The sequence below is a fragment of the Ostrea edulis genome, chromosome 8, assembly GCF_947568905.1.
Source record: "Ostrea edulis chromosome 8, xbOstEdul1.1, whole genome shotgun sequence".
Lineage (NCBI taxonomy): Eukaryota > Metazoa > Mollusca > Bivalvia > Ostreida > Ostreidae > Ostrea > Ostrea edulis.
This window is the reverse complement of record NC_079171.1, coordinates 662,501-680,470: the sequence shown is the minus strand read 5'-3', so window position 1 is coordinate 680,470 and position 17,970 is coordinate 662,501. Positions and strand designations below refer to the sequence as shown.

Genomic DNA, 17,970 nt, shown 5'->3' with positions numbered 1-17,970 from the left:
TAGGCCTAATTATAATTCAATTCAAAGTTGGAAAATAATATATTTTATTATTTATAATTGGAAATTCAATGATCTTTTATCTTTAAATTTCTTTTTTAAAACTACCAATTGGTAGAAACTCCGATCACAAGTTCTGTCTATATGTTGTTATCACAAGTTCTGTCTATATGTTGTTATAAGGGGAAGGTCAGTTGGTGCGAGTGTGTATTGAATTTGAGAGCAGAACGGAAAGCATATGCCGTAGCCCTATATGTAACAGTGCGTAGCTTCGATAGAACCATTTTCTCGCAGTTTATCTACGTCTTTGTCCAAGTGCTTGATTGAAAAAGTACAGGGATAAATTCTACTGGTTTTTCATGTCAAAGTCGTTGTGCGGACAAAAAATATTCACATCTTGTCCCTCGATCATACCTTCCTTCGAAAATTGAAAAAAAAACCCAGTCCAAATCCTCTCTACTGACAGCAAGTACACCCTTAAACGGCACAAAACACCCTAATGCAGGATTTACAAGTCATTAATGTGATAATTGGTTTTTTTTGTCAATTAATTCTACTCTGTTTATGAAATGGCTAATAACTGTTTACAAATCTTCTCGCTCGAGGTCGCATATGATGTCACAGATAATGGCGCATAAAATATCGAAGAAAATATGCATATCGCAAGATTTGAATTTCATCGCTTTCATACTCGAAAACTACGCAAACTGTTTCATTTAAAACATATGTAAAGTAGTTTTAGGCATCAAATGAATTAATTTTGCTGAAAAAATTTATTAAAAAGTTCAGAAACATGCGATGTGTCCTTTACTGAACTGTAATTTTGATATACGGGGATATAACTGAAGCAAACGATATCCGTTTTTGGCGACTTTTATATAATTATGTAATTAAAAGAATAATAAACACACAGAAAATATTCACTCTCAGCTATAGAAGCAACAAATATAAACGTAGATAATATTTATTTACACTTTTTCAGTAGTTAAATTATTTTAATTATTACAGAATTTCTCTGTCCGATTATAATCGATAATTAGTTAGTTACAGTAAACCAATAATCGATTATGAAATTCTCACAGATTCCAATCACTAATCATAGGGCTACAGATTTAGTGTAGGCAATGCATATACAATCAGGGGGCTAGAGATTTAATGTGGGTACTATCAGTCGGCTAGGGATTGCCTTGCGCCCCCTATGGGTCCTACACAAAGGCTTATCTATGTCAATGTAAAATACATAGGATTCATGAGACTGACCACTGTTTGTTATCTTCTCCCTCCCCCTTTTCATACATCCCACATCTGGTGTGTCCAGGGGTCCGTGTTTGCCCAACTATCTATTTTGTATTGCTTGTAGGAGTTATGAGATTGATCACTGTTTGTTATCTTCACCTTGCATACAATAAAAGGCATGCAAAAATCAGAGAGGCTCAAGGACACAGAGTTCTGTAGAGTGTAATCTTTAAATTAGTAAGTTATCAGGGGTGATCCACAGATCCCAAATTTTCAAAGGGAATGTATGTCTGACCCCTAAAAATTCCCCTCTCCAAGAGAGTCTGTAAGCAAGCTAGGCTAATTGGTTTGAAAACTCACATCCTCCTAGGCACCTGATCCTATTTCTGTCTGGTATGTCCAAAGGTCCGTGTTTGCCCTACCCTTAATTTTGTATTCTTTGTAAGATTATAAGATAGGATTTCTTAATGGGATATATTTATCCGTTTACTTGATCAAGATATAGGGCTCACGGCGGGTGTGACCGGTCGACAGGGGATGCTTACTCCTCCTAGGCACCTGATCCCACCTCTGGTGTGTTCAGGGGTCTGTTTTTGCCCAACTCATACTTTTGTTTTCTTTATAGGAATTATGAGATTGATGACTGTTCTATTATCTTCATTCTCCTCTGCTCATGGGTATACACATGTACATATACACTGTCAATCAATTTCAAAACCCCCTTCCTTGGTGAAGAAAACCAGGGGAGGGGGGGGGGAGGGCAGAATGGTAAGATTGTAAATAGTTCTTACCTCCAGTAGGAAAGTGATGGGAATATTCAGAAGGTTGTGGAAGACGATGGACGGCGACAGGTGGAACAGGTACGTCTTCGCTGACAATTCCTCCGTCTCATCGTAATAAACAGGAATGACCTCCGACCTCACCTGAAGCAGGTAAAAATAAGTATTTCAGTTGTAAGATGTCTGTAATTGCTGAAAATCTTACTTTTTGTTTGCACAACTTATTGAATACTTTCTGCACACTGCATGACAGATATCAGCACAATAAGCAATTCAGGCAAGCAGCAGCACTATTCTATTGACATTGAATCTGTTACACCTCACGAAATATATGTTATCTAAATATACTCACACAATGTAATCTGGTCATCTATCTAAATACTTATTAAATGTACTCACACAATGTAATATAGTCATCTATCTAAATACTTATTAAATGTACTCACACAATGTGATATAGTCATCTATCTAAATACTTATTAAATGTACTCACACAATGTGATATAGTCATCTATCTAAATACTTATTAAATGTACTCACACAATGAGATATAGTCATCTATCTAAATACTTATTAAATGTACTCACACAATGTAATATAGTCATCTATCTAAATACTTATTAAATGTACTCACACAATGTAATATAGTCATCTATCTAAATACTTATTAAATGTACTCACACAATGTAATATAGTCATCTATCTAAATACTTAGTAAATGTACTCACACAATGTGATATAGTCATCTATCTAAATACTTATTAAATGTACTCACACAATGTGATATAGTCATCTATCTAAATACTTATTAAATGTACTCACACAATGTGATATAGTCATCTATCTAAATACTTATTAAATGTACTCACACAATGTGATATAGTCATCTATCTAAATACTTATTAAATGTACTCACACAATGAGATATAGTCATCTATCTAAATACTTATTAAATGTACTCACACAATGTAATATAGTCATCTATCTAAATACTTATTAAATGTACTCACACAATGTAATATAGTCATCTATCTAAATACTTATTAAATGTACTCACACAATGTGATATAGTCATCTATCTAAATACTTATTAAATGTACTCACACAATGTGATATAGTCATCTATCTAAATACTTATTAAATGTACTCACACAATGTGATATAGTCATCTATCTAAATACTTATTAAATGTACTCACACAATGTAATATAGTCATCTATCTAAATACTTATTAAATGTACTCACACAAATAATGTCATTTGATTGGATTATTTAACATGCTACACAAAGTATTAAATCTACTGACAGAAATGACATCATCAATTGAAGTATTAAATCTACTGACAGAAAGGACATCATCAATTGAAGTATTAAATCTACTGACACAAAGGACATCATCAATTGAAGTATTAAATCTACTGACACAAAGGACATCATCAATTGAAGTATTAAATCTACTGACACAAAGGACATCATCAATTGAAGTATTAAATCTACTGACACAAAGGACATCATCAATTGAAGTATTAAATCTACTGACACAAAGGACATCATCAATTGAAGTATTAAATCTACTGACAGAAATGACATCATCAATTGAAGTATTAAATCTACTGACAGAAATGACATCATCAATTGAAGTATTAAATCTACTGACGAAAAGGACATCATCAATTGAAATATTAAATCTACTGACACAAAGGACATCATCAATTGAAGTATTAAATCTACTGACACAAAGGACATCATCAATTGAAGTATTAAATCTACTGACACAAAGGACATCATCAATTGAAGTATTAAATCTACTGACACAAAGGACATCATCAATTGAAGTATTAAATCTACTGACAGAAAGGACATCATCAATTGAAGTATTAAATCTACTGACAGAAATGACATCATCAATTGAAGTATTAAATCTACTGACAGAAAGGACATCATCAATTGAAGTATTAAATCTACTGACAGAAATGACATCATCAATTGAAGTATTAAATCTACTGACACAAAGGACATCATCAATTGAAGTATTAAATCTACTGACACAAAGGACATCATCAATTGAAGTATTAAATCTACTGACACAAAGGACATCATCAATTGAAATATTAAATCTACTGACACAAAGGACATCATCAATTGAAGTATTAAATCTACTGACACAAAGGACATCATCAATTGAAGTATTAAATCTACTGACACAAAGGACATCATCAATTGAAGTATTAAATCTACTGACAGAAATGACATCATCAATTGAAGTATTAAATCTACTGACACAAAGGACATCATCAATTGAAGTATTAAATCTACTGACACAAAGGACATCATCAATTGAAATATTAAATCTACTGACAGAAATGACATCATCAATTGAAGTATTAAATCTACTGACAGAAAGGACATCATCAATTGAAGTATTAAATCTACTGACACAAAGGACATCATCAATTGAAGTATTAAATCTACTGACACAAAGGACATCATCAATTGAAGTATGAAATCTACTGACAGAAATGACATCATCAATTGAAATATTAAATCTACTGACAGAAATGACATCATCTATTGAATATTAAATCTACTCACACACATGACATCATCAATTGAAATATTAAGCTACCCACACAAAGGACATTATCTATTGAAATATTAAATCTACTGACAGAATTAATGACATCATCTATTGAAGTATTAAATCTACTGACAGAAATGACATCATCTATAATAATAATTGAAATATTAAATTTACTGACACACATGACATTATCTATTGAAACATTAAATCTACTGACACACATGACATCATCAATTGAATATTAAATCTACTGACACACATGACATCATCTATTGAATATTAAATCTACTGACACACATGACATCATCTATTGAATATTAAATCTACTGACACACATGACATCATCTATTGAATATTAAATCTACTGACACACATGACATCATCTATTGAAGTACAGCGTATTAAATGTACTCACACATATGACGTAATCCGACCCGTCTTTATACGGACACGGTACGTAGATCTTCGGTGAGCTCTCCACCGTCCGCCAACAGATTGGAACTTTGGATATTTCACAACTATAATTCATAAAAATATTATATCCAATTGTTCAAATTTCAAATCATAATCATATAGTACATGATCAAATTTACAATTACAATCAAATTTACAATTACAATCAAATTTACAATCATGATGACAATCAAATTTATTCTCATAATTACGATCAAATCCATGATCAAATTGCAATCACAAACATGATCAAATTAATTTATAGTCCCAAAACATGCTCAAATTTATCATCCTAAAACTCACGACTTACTCATCAGTCTGTCACACACCACACAAACACACGACTTACTCATCACACACTACACAAACACACGACTTACTCATCACACACTATACAAACACATGACTTACTCATCACACACTACACAAACTCATGACTTACTCATCACACACCACACAAACTCACAACTTACTCATCATACACCACACAAACTCACAACTTACTCATCACACACCACACAAACACACGACTTACTCATCACACACCACACAAACTCATGACTTACTCATCACACACTACACAAACACATGACTTACTCATCACACACCACACAAACACACGACTTACTCATCACACACTACACAAACACATGACTTACTCATCACACACCACACAAACACACGACTTACTCATCACACACTACACAAACACATGACTTACTCATCACACACCACACAAACTCACAACTTACTCATCACACACCACACAAACTCACAACTTACTCATCACACACTACACAAACTCACGAATTACTCATCACACACTATACAAACACATCACTTACTCATCACACACTACACAAACACATGACTTACTCATCACACACCACACAAACACACGACTTAATCATCAAACACCACACAAACACACGACTTACTCATCACACAAACTCACGACTTACTCATCACATACTACACAAACACACGACTTACTCATCACACACTATACAAAAACACGACTTACTCATCACACACCACACAAACACACGACGTACTCATCAGTCTGTCACACACCACACAAATACACGACTTACTCATCACACACCACACAAACACATGACTTACTCATCAGTCTGTCACACACCACACAAACTCACGACTTACTCATCACACACCACACAAACTCATGACTTACTCATCACACACCACACAAACTCACGACTTACTCATCACACACCACACAAACTCATGACTTACTCACCAGTCTGTCACACACCACACAAACACACGACTTACTCATCACACACCACACAAACTCATGACTTACTCATCACACACTATACAAACACATGACTTACTCATCACACAAACACACGACTTACTCATCACACACCACACAAACTCATGACTTACTCATCACACACTACACAAACTCACGACTTACTCATCACACACTATACAAACACATGACTTACTCATCACACAACACAAACACATGACTTACTCATCACACACAACACAAACACACGACTTACTCATCACACAAACACAAGACTTACTCATAGCACACCACACAAACACACGACTTACTCAGACACCACACAAACTCATGACTTACTCATCACACACCACACAAACTCACGACTTACTCATCACACACTACACAAACTCATGACTTACTCATCACACATACACACGACTTACTCATCACACACCACACAAACTCATGACTTACTCATCACACACTACACAAACTCATGACTTACTCATCACACACCACACAAACTCATGACTTACTCATCACACACCACACAAACTCACGACTTACTCATCACACACTACACAAACTCATGACTTACTCATCACACATACACACGACTTACTCATCACACACCACACAAACTCATGACTTACTCATCACACACTACACAAACTCATGACTTACTCATCACACACCACACAAACTCATGACTTACTCATCACACACTACACAAACTCATGACTTACTCATCACACAAACACACTACTTACTCATCACACACCACACAAACACATGACTTACTCATCACACAAACACACTACTTACTCATCACACACCACACAAACACATGACTTACTCATCACACACTATACAAACACATGACTTACTCATCACACACTATACAAACACATGACTTACTCATCACACACTACACAAACTCATGACTTACTCATCACACACCACACAAACTCATGACTTACTCATCACACACTACACAAACTCATGACTTACTCATCACACAAACACACTACTTACTCATCACACACCACACAAACACATGACTTACTCATCACACACTATACAAACACATGACTTACTCATCACACACTATACAAACACATGACTTACTCATCACACAAACACACGACTTACTCATCACACAAACACAAGACTTACTCATCACACACCACACGACTTATTCATCACACACCACACGACTTACTCATCAAACAACACACAAACTCATTACTTACTCATCACACAAACACACGACTTACTCATCACACACCACACGACTTACTCAACACACACCACACAAACACACGACTTACTCATCACACACCACACAAACACATGACTTACTCATCACACAAACACACGACTTACTCATCACACACCACACGACTTACTCATCAAACAACACACAAACTCATTACTTACTCATCACACAAACACACGACTTACTCATCACACACCACACAAACTCATGACTTACTCATCACACACTACACAAACTCATGACTTACTCATCACACACCACACAAACTCATGACTTACTCATCACACACTACACAAACTCATGACTTACTCATCACACACCACACAAACGCATGACTTACTCATCACACACTATACAAACAAATGACTTACTCATCACACACTATACAAACACATGACTTACTCATCACACACTACACAAACTCATAACTTACTCATCACACACTATACAAACACATGACTTACTCATCACACACTACACAAACACATGACTTACTCATCACACACTACACAAACACATGACTTACTCATCACACACTATACAAACACATGACTTACTCATCACACACTACACAAACTCATGACTTACTCATCACACACTACACAAACACATGACTTACTCATCACACACTATACAAACACATGACTTACTCATCACACACTACACACACACATGACTTACTCATCACACAAACACACGATTTACTCATCACACACCACACAAACACATGACTTACTCATCACACAAACACACGACTTACTCATCACACACCACACGACTTACTCATCACACACCACACAAACACACGACTTACTCATCACACACCACACAAACACATGACTTACTCATCACACAAACACACGACTTACTCATCACACACCACACGACTTACTCATCACACACCACACAAACTCATGACTTACTCATCACACAAACACACGACTTACTCATCACACACCACACAACTTACTCATCACACACCACACAAACACACGACTTACTCAACACACACCACACAAACACACGACTTACTCATCACACAAACACACGACTTACTCATCACACACCACACAAACACACGACTTACTCAACACACAAACACACGACTTACTCATCACACAAACACACGACTTACTCATCACACACCACACGACTTACTCATCACACAACACACAAACTCACAACTTACTGATCACACACCACACAAACTCACGACTTACTTTTCAGTTTGAGGTTTCAAAAGAAATTGTCCATCTGGAGTGTACACAGCAGGAAGTGGGACATTAAATACGTCTCCGGGTCGAACCACACCGCATGACATCAAGCTCTTTTCGCTTCGGAAAAAAATCTCCACAGCATTCGGAAGATTGTTTTTCATCTGATAAAACGAAGCAGGTATGAGATAAAATGAACAATTCAAAAACTGGAACAGTAAATCTAAACAGCAGATCATTATTGTTTTTTAAACTTGCTCATGATAATGTATGATGCATGTGATTTAGACTGAGAGGTCAGAAAATTTATTTTATAAAACTACTACTCTTGTTCTTCAGAGTACAATGGACTTGAGATTTAATCTTACCCCTACCTGTACAACACACCTGTGATTCAATCTTACCTGTACAACACACCTGTGATTTAATCTTACCTGTAGAACATACCTGTGATTTAATCTTACCTGTACAATGGACCTGTGATTTAATCTTACCTGTACAACACACCTGTGATTTAATCTTCCCTGTACAACACACCTGTGATTCAATCTTACCTGTACAACATACCTGTGATTTAATATTATCTGTAGAACATACCTGTGATTTAATCTTACCTGTACAATGGACCTGTGATTTAATCTTACCTGTACAACACACCTGTGATTTAATCTTACCTGTACAACATACCTGTGATTTAATCTTACCTGTACAACACACCTGTGATTTAATCTTACCTGTACAATGGACCTGAGATGAATGCTTTTCTGACCAATCATAGCCTCTGTACTACACACTATGGCCCATGTGTCACCAGGATATGTTTTATGGTTGACCGGGTACAAGCGTTTCTCCGTTCGTTTGATAGTCACCTCCCTAGTAGCACCAAATTTTTCAATCTGTGACAAAATCAACAATCAGTGATAAAATCAGCAATCTGTGATAAAGTCAACAATCTGTGATAAAATCAATGATCCGTGACAAAATGAACAATCTGTGATAAAATTAACAATCTGTGATAAAATCAACAATCTGTGATCAATTATAACTACATATCATTTGTGATAGCAAGCTTCACCAAAGGAACCCACTTTGTGACATTATCTGATCTGCTTTGTGACATTATCTGACCCGCTTTGTGGCATTACTGACTAAGATCCATAGCTCTTTCAAAAACTAGGTCAACAAAGCCAAAATTCAAACCTGATTTGTAACCCATGGATATAAACTGACATTCAAATTTTCAAATCAATAGCTGCATAGCAAAAAGAGACCGTAAAACTGTCAATGCATGAAGAGACCGTAAAACTGTCAATGCATGAAGAGACCGTAAAACTGTCAATGCATGAAGAGACCGTAAAACTGTCAATGCATGAAGAGACCGTAAAACTGTCAATGCATGAAGAGACCGTAAAACTGTCAATGCATGAAGAGACCATAAAACTGTCAATGCATGAAGAGACCGTAAAACTGTCAATGCATGAAGAGATCGTAAAACTGTCAATGTTAATCAGGCCTGTAGCTGAAGACATAATTATTTGTAATCAATTTAAAAATCTGTGATGAATTCAACAATCTGTGATCCATTTCATGATATGTGACAAATGTAATAAATCAATTACAATTTTATTTGATAATTACAATCAATTTTATTCAATGATTTGACAACTTTAACAATCTTCAACATGTTAATCAGGATCGAACTTATATCCATGAATACACCTGCCCGATACAGTCAGGTGACGTGAATACACTTGTCTGTGGTGATGGTCGATTATTATCGATACAGTCAGGCAACTTGAATACACTTGTCTGTGGTGATGGTCGATTATTATCGATACAGTCAGGCGACGTGAATACACTTGTCTGTGCTGATGGTCGATTATTATCGATACAGTCAGGCGACGTGAATACACTTGTCTGTGCTGATGGTCGATTATTATCGATACAGTCAGGTGACATGAATACACTTGTCTGTGGTGATGAGATGATGGTCGATTATTATCGAAAATCGATTGGTTTACCCTCTCCCATTCCAATTATTATGTTCCCCAAACAAAGTTTGGGAACATATTGTTTTTACTCTGTTTCTTATTATTATTATTATTATTATTATTATTCTTTTTCTCCGGTACTTTTTTGTCCGGTAGTGTTCTCAGAAACTACAAAAGGGATCGATATGAAACTTTCCAGGATGATAGTATAGCGTTTGTAGATGTGCATAGTGATAGTCATTTTGTTTACACGTGCATGCACGCGCGCGCACGTGCATTGCAATTTTGGTACAAAAAATGGAAAATCAGAATATTGAAGGAAGCGATATAAAACCTAAATAGGATGATAGTATATCATTTGTACATATGAAAAATAATAGTTATTTTGCCAGCACGCGCACGCATGCGCGTGCACGCGCATTACAAAATTTGTACGCTAACTTTGGAATCAGTCTAACTTTTTTGTTGTTCATTGAAATGGCTTGAAATTCATATCTTAGGTAGATATTGAGACCCTTAACTGATTTACATGGTCAAAATTACCAATTTCCACGCGCATGCACGTGCGCTTCATTTTGATTGGATAATGCTAAAACGTTTGTAACTATCTTATTTATGAAGCGAATGAGATGATATTCACAGCATATGTAGACAATATGTGTATCTATATGTTGGTGTAACAAAAAATGCCAACGCACACGCGCATGCGCGTGCAACGTTTTTTAAATGTTCAATTTTTAAAGGACGATAACGTTTTTGTTTTTCATCAAATTCTATTCATATTAGGGGTTTAGATGTATCTTGGTACTCCTTACAAATTGCTGTGGTTAAAATTACTGCTCAGCACGTGCATGCACATGTGCTGATTTCTGATTGGACGATTTTAAAATCGCTATAACTTCCTTATATTTGGTGGAAACGTTATGAAATTCATAATGTGGGTATATGATACAAATGCCTGTTGAACAACATCAACAAAAATTTGGAATCATACACGCGTGCGCGTGTATGCACGTGCAACGCTTTCTTTCATTTCTTGGTACTGAAATGATCATATTGAACGTACTACATGTAATTAAAGGCTAAAATAAAATGATTTTTTCCTATAGATTCACAAGGACATCACTTTTTAATTGGGGGAGGTTTGGGGAACATCTGTAACGGTCCCCGTTACAATTAGAACTAGTTGACTATGAAATTTTATAACCGAAAGTCGCTGTCAAAACCGGAAATAAAAATGGCGGATAACAAGGACAAAGTTGGTTCGTATTTTAGTTCATTTCAAAATGGTGAGCGTGAGTGAAAACTATGCCGGTTCCAGATACTGCCAAGTTCGCTGTTTTATAAAACAAAACATGCATATTTTTACATGTAATTTATTTTAAATGTCTGTTTCAGTCCCAAGGTTAGTTCCAGTTTTATTTTAGTTTGCTGTTATATAAAAAAATAATGCATGAATGACTGGTTTTGTTCATTTATGCAGTATTCATGAAGAGGAAGTTACATACATGGTGGTATAGAAGGTTTATAAAAATAATATTGAATGAAAAAAATAATTTTAGATATCATAGAAATACGATTATTAATTGAAAATCGATCAGTTTACAACTCCCAATTACAAAACGATTATTGATTATGATTTTAAACTGATTGCCCATCACTACCTGTCTGATACACACAGGTGGGGTGAATACACCTGTCTCACATACACAGGTGAGGTGAATACAACTGTCTGACATACACAGGTGGGGTGAATACACCTGTCTGATACACACAGGTGGGGTGAATACACCTGTCTCACATACACAGGTGAGGTGAATACAACTGTCTGACATACACAGGTAGGGTGAATACACCTGTCTGATATACACAGGTGGGGTGAATACACCTGTCTGACATACACAGGTGAGGTGAATACAACTGTCTGATATACACAGAAGAGGTGAATACACCTGTCTGATACATACAGGTATAATATCATGATCCAGCTATTATGACATGGGACCTACATTTTTACAACTAAAATAAAATATACAAGTTTCTTTTTACAGAAATCTGGAGTTAAACGCAACCTCCTCTTTAAGCCATGCGACACATTTCATGTATCCCTGTATCAGCTGCAGAATCATTGTGAATTCGAATAATCAAAAACCATTAACTCTGCAGATGACATGAAATGATTGCGTACCTGGAAGATGAATTTTTCATACCTGGAAGATGAATTTTGCGTACCTGGAAGATGAATTTTTTCTCGTCACCGTCCTGTGTGGATTTGATGACAGACGCCTGACGTTTCAGTACTGCCCGCTTTCTCCCGTACAGAGGGAGAGACTGTTCCGATTCCAGCACCATCTTACCATTCTTCACCTCCGTAGGCATCTACACAAAATACACAAAACAGTCTTACGTTACCATACACTGTATTCATGTCACAGAACAGTCTTACGTTACCATACACTGTATTCATGTCACAGAACAGTCTTACGTTACCATACACTGTATTCATGTCACAGAGAGTCTTACGTTACCATACACTGTATTCATGTCAAAGAGAGTCTTATGTTACCATACACTGTATTCATGTCACAGAACAGTCTTACGTTACCATACACTGTATTCATGTCACAGAGAGTCTTACGTTACCATACACTGTATTCATGTCACAGAACAGTCTTACGTTACCATACACTGTATTCATGTCACAGAACAGTCTTACGTTACCATACACTGTATTCATGTCACAGAACAGTCTTACGTTACCATACACTGTATTCATGTCACAGAGAGTCTTACGTTACCATACACTGTATTCATGTCAAAGAGTCTTACGTTACCATACACTGTATTCATGTCACAGAACAGTCTTACGTTACCATACACTGTATTCATGTCAAAGAGAGTCTTACGTTACCATACACTGTATTCATGTCACAGAACAGTCTTACGTTACCATACACTGTATTCATGTCACAGAGAGTCTTACGTTACCATACACTGTATTCATGTCAAAGAGTCTTACGTTACCATACACTGTATTCATGTCACAGAACAGTCTTACGTTACCATACACTGTATTCATATCACAGAACAGTTTTACGTTACCATACACTGTATTCATGTCACAGAACAGTCTTACGTTACCATACACTGTATTCATGTCAAAGAGAGTCTTAACATACACTGTATTCATGTCAAAGAGAGTCTTACGTTACCATACACTGTATTCATGTCACAGAACAGTCTTACGTTACCATACACTGTATTCATGTCAAAAACAATCTTACGTTACCATACACTGTATTCATGTCAAAGAGAGTCTTAACATACACTGTATTCATGTCAAAGAGAGTCTTACGTTACCATACACTGTATTCATGTCACAGAACAGTCTTACGTTACCATACACTGTATTCATGTCAAAGAGAGTCTTAACATACACTGTATTCATGTCAAAGAGAGTCTTACGTTACCATACACTGTATTCATGTCACAAAACAGTCTTACGTTACCATACACTGTATTCATGTCAAAGAGAGTCTTAACATACACTGTATTCATGTCAAAGAGAGTCTTACGTTAACATACACTGTATTCATGTCACAGAACAGTCTTACGTTACCATACACTGTATTCATGTCACAGAACAGTCTTACGTTACCATACACTGTATTCATGTCACAGAGAGCCTTACGTTACCATACACTGTATTCATGTCACAGAACAGACTTACGTTACCATACACTGTATTCATGTCAAAGAGAGTCTTACGTTACCATACACTGTATTCATGTCACAGAACAGTCTTACGTTACCATACACTGTATTCATGTCACAAAACAGTCTTACGTTACCATACACTGTATTCATGTCAAAGAGAGCCTTATGTTACCATACACTGTATTCATGTCAAAGAGAGTCTTAACATACACTGTATTCATGTCAAAGAGAGTCTTACGTTACCATATACTGTATTCATGTCACAGAACAGTCTTACGTTACCATACACTGTATTCATGTCACAAAACAGTCTTACGTTACCATACACTGTATTCATGTCAAAGAGAGTCTTACGTTACCATACACTGTATTCATGTCACAGAACAGTCTTACGTTACCATACACTGTATTCATGTCACAAAACAGTCTTACGTTACCATACACTGTATTCATGTCAAAGAGAGCCTTAGGTTACATACACTGTATTCATGTCACAGAACAGTCTTACGTTACCATACACTGTATTCATGTCACAGAACAGACTTACGTTACCATACACTGTATTCATGTCAAAGAGAGTCTTACGTTACCATACACTGTATTCATGTCACAGAACAGTCTTACGTTACCATACACTGTATTCATGTCACAAAACAGTCTTACGTTACCATACACTGTATTCATGTCAAAGAGAGCCTTACGTTACCATACACTGTATTCATGTCAAAGAGAGTCTTAACATACACTGTATTCATGTCAAAGAGAGTCTTACGTTACCATATACTGTATTCATGTCACAGAACAGTCTTACGTTACCATACACTGTATTCATGTCACAAAACAGTCTTACGTTACCATACACTGTATTCATGTCAAAGAGAGTCTTACGTTACCATACACTGTATTCATGTCACAGAACAGTCTTACGTTACCATACACTGTATTCATGTCACAAAACAGTCTTACGTTACCATACACTGTATTCATGTCAAAGAGAGCCTTAGGTTACATACACTGTATTCATGTCACAGAACAGTCTTACGTTACCATACACTGTATTCATGTCACAGAACAGTCTTACGTTACCATACACTGTATTCATGTCAAAGAGAGTCTTACGTTAACATACACTGTATTCATGTCACAAAACAGTCTTACGTTACCATACACTGTATTCATGTCAGAGAGAGCCTTAGGTTACATACACTGTATTCATGTCACAGAGAGTTTTAGGTTTACATACACTGTATAAATGTTACAATGAGCCTTAGGTTAACATACACTGTATAAATGTTACAGAGAGCCTAAGGTTACATACACTGTATAAATGTTACAGAGAGCCTAAGGTTACATACACTGTATAAATGTTACAGAGAGCCTTAGGTTAACATACTCTGTATAAATGTTACAGAGAGCCTTAGGTTAACATACACTGTATAAATGTCACAGAGAGCCTAAGGTTAACATACACTGTATAAATGTCACACAGCATGACTATAACCAAGGCCCCCTGTACTACAGATGTAGTGTGTCTCCTATCTCTATATTACAACATGACTATAACCAAGGCCCCCTGTACTACAGATGTACAGTGTGTCCTATCTCTACTATACAACATGACTATAACCAAGGCCCCCTGTACTACAGATGTACAGTGTGTCCTATCTCTACTATACAACATGACTATAACCAAGGCCCCCTGTACTACAGATGTACAGTGTCTCCTATCTCTACTATACAAAATGACTATAACCAAAGGGTCGGCTCCTGCATTCTGATTGGCCAGAATAGTGTACAGAAATGAACTGACCTCAAACGCATTGTCCAGTTTCAGGACAACAGGTATTCCTGTGTGGTTGTTGATCACGTAAGGGGAGAGAACTGTTCCTGCCTCCTCAGCTGGAGTCACAAGTTTGTATGCATCTCCAAATGCCTACAAAGCAATAGTCAATAAGATTAAACACAATATTGGTGAAATTGTTGTTAGAGTTTTACATAGATTAAACACAATATTGGTGAAATTGTTGTTAGAGTTTTACATAGATTAAACACAATATTGGTGAAATTGTTGTTAGGGTTTTACATAGATTAAACACAATATTGGTGAAATTGTTGTTAGGGTTTTACATAGATCAAACACAATATTGGTGAAATTGTTGTTAGAGTTTTGGTAATAATTCAATAACAAATCTATCTAATATCTATTCAAATTTTATTACAGCTAATAGCACATTATGTTTAATTGTGGAAAATCTCTGGAGAAGATCTGTGAATTAGTAGCTACACACAATTCTCTATCACTATATTCACAATCTCTTGTCAGCTTTAATCCTCTCTGCTTTACTTCCATCTATTGACAAGGCCACTGCATATCTATACATTACTGTGTATTTATTTCTGCAGGACTTATTACATGACTACAATAAGATTTACTGTTGAATAAAACATGATAAATAATATTCATTTAAAGTCGCTTTTAACAATTAGCAACATTACCTCTTACCTGCATCCAAACTAATTTTACCCACATCCACAAACTAATTTTACCTACATTCACAAACTACTTTTACCCATACCCATAAACTGATTTTATCCACACAAACTAATTTTATCCAAATCACAAATTAATTTTATGCACATCTGAAGAGTAATTTTATCAACACCACAACCTAATTTTATCTACATCACAAACTAATTTTACCCACATCCACAAACTTATTTTATCCACATCACAAACTAATTTTATCCATATTCACAAACTAATTTTATCTACATCACAAACTAATTTCATCTACACCACAAACTAATTTTATCCACATCACAAATTTTATCCATCCAGAAACTAATTTTATCCACATCCAAAAACTAATTTTATTCACATCCAAAAACTAATTTTACCCACATCCACAAACTTATTTTATCTACACCACAAACTAATTTTACCTACATTCACAAACTACTTTTACCCATATCGATAAACTAATTTTATCCATCCACAAACTAATTATATCCACATCACAAACTAATTTTATCCACATCCAAAAACTAATTTTATTCACATCTAAAAACTAAATTTACCCACATCCACAAAATAATTTCATACACACCTTGGTGAGGTTGTTCAAGACCTCCAAACACGTCTTGGTAACAGTGATTTCCAGTGGATCGTGAGACTGAATGTTGATGGACATTTTAGGTGGAGGTAGCACAATATTTTTAGAGTCCTCTTCTTCATCCTCCTCTTCTGGGGGCAGGTCATCATTCTTCAACACCTGGAAAGAGCCAATCAGTTCAAGTCATTTAATCAAACCAACCTTTAACACCTGATAACATATGTGTGGAAAATTCTCAAGTAGGACATTAAACAATATGCAATCAATCAATGATATTCCAGTAAAATTTACTTGTAACATAGAATCACATCATCAATTATGCCCCCCATTATCAATCACATCCCCTTAA

At 35.7% G+C, this 17,970-nt stretch overlaps 1 protein-coding gene across 8 annotated transcripts in view; it reads right to left on the bottom strand.

Annotated features, from left to right (window-relative positions):
• The window catches only part of LOC125662074 (intermembrane lipid transfer protein VPS13A-like), a 194,987-nt gene that overhangs the window by 67,480 nt on the left and 109,537 nt on the right, over positions 1-17,970 (bottom strand). For all 8 annotated transcript variants that reach the window (XM_056147820.1, XM_056147826.1, XM_056147822.1 and 5 more), the window contains 7 exons: positions 17,616-17,780; positions 16,319-16,441; positions 13,024-13,170; positions 9,535-9,696; positions 8,807-8,964; positions 5,009-5,111; positions 2,025-2,156 (listed from right to left, as the gene is read on the bottom strand). In XM_056147820.1, the coding sequence (XP_056003795.1) occupies positions 2,025-2,156; positions 5,009-5,111; positions 8,807-8,964; positions 9,535-9,696; positions 13,024-13,170; positions 16,319-16,441; positions 17,616-17,780 (990 nt within the window). The remainder of the gene's footprint in view (positions 1-2,024; positions 2,157-5,008; positions 5,112-8,806; positions 8,965-9,534; positions 9,697-13,023; positions 13,171-16,318; positions 16,442-17,615; positions 17,781-17,970) is intronic.